The 6,954-nt window shown below is 40.0% G+C and overlaps 1 protein-coding gene across 1 annotated transcript; it reads right to left on the bottom strand.

Moving 5' to 3' along the window:
• Positions 1 to 6: 6 nt before the first annotated feature.
• Positions 7 to 2,077, bottom strand: FAM237B (family with sequence similarity 237 member B). The gene is made up of 2 exons (XM_037741322.1): positions 1,929 to 2,077; positions 7 to 754 (listed from the first exon to the last, which is right to left on the bottom strand). The coding sequence occupies exon 2, from the start codon at positions 750 to 752 to the stop codon at positions 336 to 338; it is 417 nt and encodes a 138-aa protein (XP_037597250.1). The 5' UTR covers positions 753 to 754; positions 1,929 to 2,077; the 3' UTR covers positions 7 to 335.
• Positions 2,078 to 6,954: the final 4,877 nt, after the last annotated feature.

Raw genomic sequence — 6,954 nt, 5'->3', positions numbered from 1 at the left:
ATGAAAAAATTAATTTCAAAAGCCTAAATACATGTCTGATGTTTAAAATTTCTTCATCAAATGTAATATGAATAATTACAGGGTTAAATGACTTATGAACTATTCATGGGGAAACAAGAATAATTTTAATTACCTACCAAAGTGTATCATATTCCAAGATCATTTGGAATTGTTTGCACATCAGAGCTCGTGTGGTTTGTAATATAAAATGAGCAAAAATGAAAATCAAAACCTATCATTTTAGGAAAAAACTATAGCAAATTTGCTAGCTTGTTGCGTAACTTGAAAAAATCAGAAGAATTAAGTAGTGATTTTTAAAGAAAAGTAAACTACAATTATTTTAAATGCAAATTTAAATTACCTCCTGTTATTTTCTGTGGAATATTATATTTGGGAGGCATCAACTGTCTTCTGCCCATTCCATGAGATCTTGAAAGCAAGCAGTCTACATACATGTCCCAGAAATCCTGAGCTATGTTTAAGAAGACATTATAATGTCCAGGCCGCTGAGATTTTTGCAAGAACAACATGAAATTCCAAAAAGCATCCACATTGTGCTCTATCTTGAGTTCTTTAAGATCTATCAGTGTCAAAGAGCAAGTTTTCCAGCACTGGAGATCAATGTCTTCGGTGATCCCTGGGCTGATGCTAGCAAGCACTCCCTTTTGAAACTTAAAGTCAGCATTAACCAGATTGATCAGCATCATGCAGCCCAGCTGTAGGTACAACCATCTTCTTGCAGCAAAACCCATTTCTATTAAAAAAAAAAAATTCAATCACTTGATCTAAAAAACTACACACACACATATATTTGTTTTTGATCAAGCAAAATTTGCTTACTAGGTATTTGTTAGTTTTTTCTAAGTTACTGATTGTCACACCTTCCTTTAGGACATTACAGTTCCAATTTGATTTCCAACGTTCTGATCAAAAGTCTTCGGGAGTCATTGAAATCCAACAAGTTTATGAAAATATGAAAAGTTCATTTAATCACAGACCTTTAAAACTGGCAGAAACCTTAAAGAGCTTGTGCTCCAACCTTCTCCCTTTACTGATTAGAACAATGATAAGTGATACGGCCCCGCAAGACTTCAGACTCCTGACTGCCTATCCAAGACTCCTACCTGCCACAACACATTTCAACTAAGTGGATCAAAATGCAGTCCTTTCTACATGTAACCATAAGAAATATTTTGTTGTTGTTAATTGAGGTATTATCAACCCAAATAGTACTAGATCTCACAAGCACCGTTTAAGTTTCAAAGTTACTGCTGTTTCTATTTATTGGAAAATACTGTTAGGCACTAATGTTCGGTGTATCCCTGGCTTCTCTCAGGTTGTTGAGGAGCTGGTTGGAGACGATGAACATATACACACATGAAGTGGCATGAAGACAAAGGTGATGTAAGGTAGGATGAGAGTATGCAGGGCCCATTACATTCGGCAAAATCTTGGCATTTTTTAATGCTTCTTTGCACACTTCATTGCCAACTATTGTTCAGTAAAATCGGCCCAAAGCACATAGAAGGAAGTCAAGGAAGAAGTTGGCATTGAATTGCCACACAGCTATTATTCAAGGCTAGTGTTAGAAATGTCCCTTTTACAACCTTGACAGCAACGGGGAGGGATAAGGTGAGGACAACAGATCCTGAACACATCCCCCACCCCGCCGCCCCCCGTACACCGCCGTCTGCCACCTCCCCAAAAAAGTTAGGCTGAAGAGAGAAATCATACGAAACACATCTAAACAGCATATTCAAGTTGTTTCACATGGTTGAAAATTATGCAATTTCCCCACACTGAGGCGAAAGCCAGTAGTTTATGATTCGTATTGTATCGGAAGGGCTAGAGTAGAACCAGGGAATTTTCTTCCCTCTTAATTTCAGGTTAGCACCTCACCCAGTGCCACACGCCCCGGGTCAGATCACCTGGACGCAGAAGAGGGAGACCACGCGAGAGTCCAGGACCTCTGGTCGACTTCCGAGGCACGCGTCCGGGCGCGGTGTTCTGGGTGCGGTGTCCTGGGTGCGCCGCGCTCTTTCGAAGGAGGACACTGGCGCCTCCTGCTCAGGAGGAACCAGAGGTTTCAGCGCAGGCGACCCCTGCCCTCCCTTGGTCCCAGCCCCCTGCCCAGGGCGCCCCCTGCCCAGTGGACCCACCCCCCGGAGCAGGCGAACTGGGTGAGACAATGCTGTGAGACCCACTCCGAGCGCTCAAGGGGCGCCAGAGCTCGTCTGGGCCTCGCGGCGCTCCAGCGCTGAGAGGCTCTGGCTCACCGCGGGTGTCGCTGCGTGTTGTACTGCGGCCGCACAGGGTTCCCAAGACAGACCCGCCACCCGGGCCGCGCTCCTTTTCTAGAGGCAGAGTGAGGGGGCAGAGCGTGAGTGGCCGCGCTCTCAAGGCCCCTCCCTGACCTCGCCCGCCTTCCCAGCCTACAGACCCCGGGGACCCCTGTGCCGTGCGCCCCTGCCTTGGCCGCTGCTCTCGCCTTCTTTCTCAGACGTTCTTGCTATGCCGAAGACTCAGGGGCTTCTTCGCTTTCTCCCTTCTTACTTTGTTCCTTCTTTTTTCCTAGCTGAGATCTATCTCGGCAGTAGTCAATCTACATACCCAAGTTATCTTCTCCCTCCACCCAGCCATGCTCCACACCGTATTCTCCTATCCAAAGAAAAATTTTCTTAAGGCCGTAGACTCCCTTAAAATCCTTAACCTCCCTGAACGGTTCTAATCTCTAGCTAAGCATCGTTTATTATTAACATTAACACATACCCACGCACAAACATACCCTTGCTTCTACCTAAATACACACTCTGGGGGAAAAGTTTCCTTTAGCCTTTCATGGATGAAGACCCCAGCAAGTCCCTTGAATTTCACATAGGTTATGTTGTCCATCAATCCCAGCCCCCATACGTCACTTAGACTATATATGAGTTTAAGTCTATCTGCTCTGCCTAAAGCCCAGCAGCAATGACCAGATAGGGCCAGGGAAATCAATCCAAAGCCAGCTGCTTTATCCCCATTTTCTCTCAGGTAGGCACCCTTCCTCACAGGTTCTTGAACTGGGATGGTGAGATCCTGGGGTGAGATGATTGCCAAACCCAATAGCCCAGTTCCCCAGTCATTGTCTCCGCTGAAGGTCATTTCTCACAGCAGCCACCATTACTCAAAACTCCACCCTGTTCTCATCACCTCGGTGGAGCTAACGTGGTCAATCATTAGTTCTGCTCTGTCAATTCTTTTCTAAATGGCCCTTCTATCTGCAGGACCAGCTTCTGCACAAAATAGAACTGAGAAAAGGAGAAGACATGTTTACTCGGGTTAGGTAGGATACACACGAATCCATCTCACACCAGGTATTCTTCGGCTCAGAGTTCCAAGTGTTTTAGTCCGCCATTAATCATGGACTCACAAATAGTAGAGACACAGAGTGACCTAATCCAACATCCCAGCTGAAACTTGAACAAATCATCCTCCCAAGGAATTTGTCCACCCAGCAAAGCTGTTGTCCTGCGTGTCTTAACCTTAAGCACATTCCCCACCCTCAAAGGAAGCAACCCCTTCCATCCTTGGGTTAATGTTGGCCCTTCAATGCTTCCTTCTCAAATCAGTTGGCTCCACTTCTCTGTTGAATAACCACATCGTCCCTGTCAATCGTTTTGCAAAATATATTTTTCATAAAACATTTTTATCTATATACAATTATTGCAAAGCCTATTGAAAAGTTGTAAAATATAGGAAAATATAAGAAGACAGGTAATAGTTGTCATTAAAATACATTTTTTTAAAAAAATTCTAATATTAATGTACTGAATAAGAGTACATATTTGGGTATGATTATTATAACACACAGAGGAATGGTATTCTGAATATAGAACTTATATAAATGAATAGAAAAATAAGGGCAACTCAAAGAAGAGTAGACCTTAATATTCAGTATACATGAGAAAAACATACTGAAATACTCTAAATTTAGATACACTTAATAACAAAGCCATTTCAAGAAAATGATAAATTGTTTTCCCCAAATAAAGCTTAACAAAAATTAAACTGGTAAAATCCAATCTCAGCAATTTTTTGAGAAAATGACTACTTCATATACTTTTGATGAGACTATCAGCTGGTATAATCACCACGGTAGAAAACTTTTGGCATTTTTCTTTTTTTGTTGTTTGTTTGCTTTTGTTTTGTTTTGTTTTTTGAGACGGAGTTCAGCTCTGTCTCCCAGACTGGAGTGCAGCGGTGCCATCTCAGCTCACTGCAACCTCTGCCTCTTGGGTTCAAGTGATTCTCCTGCCTCAGCCTCCCAAGCAACTGGGATTACAGACGCCCACCATCACACCCAGCTAATTTTCGTATTTTTAGTAGAGAAGGGTTTCGCTCCTGACCTCATGATCCACCCACCTCGGCCTCCCAAAGTGCTGGTACTACCAAGCGTGAGCCACCATACCCGGAACATCTGTTTAAGCTGAAAGTGATCCAGAAATTCTACTCTTGGCATGTACCCTCAAGTCAGTAAGAGAAGATATTCTTTATGTGAATGATTTTTCTGAAGAGTCTACTGCTACATTCAAATAGAATGTGGCAAAATGATGACAAACATAATTTTTAAATCATCATTGGGTAATCAAGAAACTGAAATTGGCCGAATGCGGTGGCTCACACCTGTAATTCCAGCACTTTGGGAGGATGAGGTGAGCGGATCACAAGTTCAAGAGATCGAGACCATCCTGGCCAATATGGTGAAACACTGCCTCTACTAAAAATACAAAAATTAGCTGGGCGTGGTGGCACATGCCTGTAGTCCCAGCTACTGGGGTGGCTGAGGCGGGAGGATCACTTGAACGCGGGAGAAAGAGGTTGCAGTGAGCCGAGATTGTGCCACAGCAACTAGCCTGGCAACAGAACGAGACTCCGTCTCAAAAAAAAAAAAAAAAAAAAAAAAAGAAATAAAGTGAAATCTTCAGGGAAAAGGGGAATGGAGGAGAAGCATAAAGAATCAGAGAAAGGAAAAGAAGAAGGGAAGGAAAGAGAGAAGGCGAAGAGAAAAGTGAAATATAGATAGTAAGTTTAGACTTCATTAAAACTGGTAAACATCTACAGTAAAAAGTGAGATATAGATATTGAATTTAGACTTTGTAGAGCTGTTAAATAAGTATGGTACAATTTCTTTGACAATTTCTAAATGACAGAAATAGAGAACAAAACTCTTGAAACAGGGAGAATAAAAATGAATAAGAAAAACAGATTGACAAATCAAAATTCAATTAACTGAGAAAGCAAGAAGAGAGAAAAAAGCACAGCAAAAAGTGACAGGTAGAAAGTGCATTTATAAGAATCAAGGAAACAATCATAATAAATAGTCTGAACTTGTTGATTAAAGGAAGGAAGATGTGGTTGGATTTTAAATTCTGCTATGTGCATTTACAAAAGATAACCAAAAAATGAGGACAAAGAAACTTGAAAAGAATGGAAATAAATATACCATGTAAATGTTAATTGTATTTTAAACTGACAGCTTTATTAATACAAGAAAGCAAGATAAAAGAGAAAGGGGAACACTATATAATGATAAAAGACTCAATTCAGAAAGAAGATAAAAATATTCTAAATTTAGATATACCTAATAACAAAGCCACAGAACACATAAAGCAAAAATTGATAGAAGTAGAGGGAAATTTTGACAAACTCACTATCATAGTGGGAGAGTTCAACAAGCCTTTAGGTTAAGATAACAATTAATGAATGTGTAGATAATTTGAACCATCAAGTTTATAAGGAAACATGAAACTTGCAGTTAAAGAACACATTCCTCCCAATAGAAAATAAAGCAAGTCTCATGAAATATAAAGCAAGTCTCAACAAATTTCAAAAATCATTATCACTCAAAGTTTGTTGCCTGACCACAACAGAAAATTTAAAAGTCTAGAAAGTGCTTTAAGAAATATAAAAAAAAAAAAAATCAGTTTTTCATGTTTTTAAATTTAAACAATAAATGTACTTATTTATGCAATGACATTAAACAATAGATTTTAAAATAAAACACAATGGAAATTATAAAATATTTCAAACTGTGTGATTAAAAAAATTGCAGATAAAAACTTGTGAGAAGTCAGTTAAGAGGGTACTTTAAAGGAAATTAACAGCTTTAAACACTTGTACCAAAAGAGAGGTTGAAAATGTGATATGAATGATAAATGCAACCAAATTTAACAGCTGGAAAAGTAGCAGAAAAAAAGGCCTCCCAAAATTTAAGAGATTTTACAAAAGCACACATTAGTGAACTAGGGCAAAAAGAGTTGATTCTTTGAATAAAATAGAGCAACCTCTGATGAGACTGATCAAGAAAGAAAATGAAAGAAGGCAGAAAAATGATATATATCTATAGATAGCAAAAATGATTAAAATTAGATACATGAATACTAACAACCAACATATAGCATAAATTTGAAACTTAATTAAATTAATTCCTGGAAAAATATCTATATAACTTGGCTGGACACAGTGGCTCATGCTTGTAATCATAGCACTTTGGGAGGCTGAGACAGATGGATTACCTGAGATCAGGAGTTCGAGACCAGCCTGGCCAACATGGTGAAACCAATCTCTGCTGAAAATATAAAAATTAACCAGGCGTGGTGGTGCATGCCTGTAATCCCAGCCACCTGGGAGGCTGAGGCAGAAGAATCGCTGGAACCGGGAGGCAGTGGCTGCAGTGAGCCAAGATCGCACCACTGTACTCCAGCCTGGTCAGCAAAGCAAGACTCTGTCTCAAACAAAGAAAAAGAAAGGAAAAAAATTATAAAACTCATGTAAGAAGAACTACAAAGCCAGAATAATAAATGCTGTTTAAAGACTTTGAATAAGTCGTTTAAAATCTTCCCACTGGAAAAAAAAAAAATCAAGTCCTTATGATTTTGCAGGGCAACTTTCAGGGATCAATTACTTCCTGAAAAT

Source organism: Cebus imitator, unplaced genomic scaffold, assembly GCF_001604975.1.
Source record: "Cebus imitator isolate Cc_AM_T3 unplaced genomic scaffold, Cebus_imitator-1.0 Scaffold98, whole genome shotgun sequence".
NCBI lineage: Eukaryota > Metazoa > Chordata > Mammalia > Primates > Cebidae > Cebus > Cebus imitator.
The sequence above is the reverse complement of the archived record's forward strand: the minus strand, read 5'-3'. Positions and strand labels throughout refer to the sequence as shown.

Bases quoted from the DNA above. Each gene is read 5' to 3' on its own strand.
- FAM237B (XM_037741322.1), bottom strand. From the start codon at position 752: ATGGGTTTTGCTGCAAGAAGATGGTTGTACCTACAGCTGGGCTGCATG.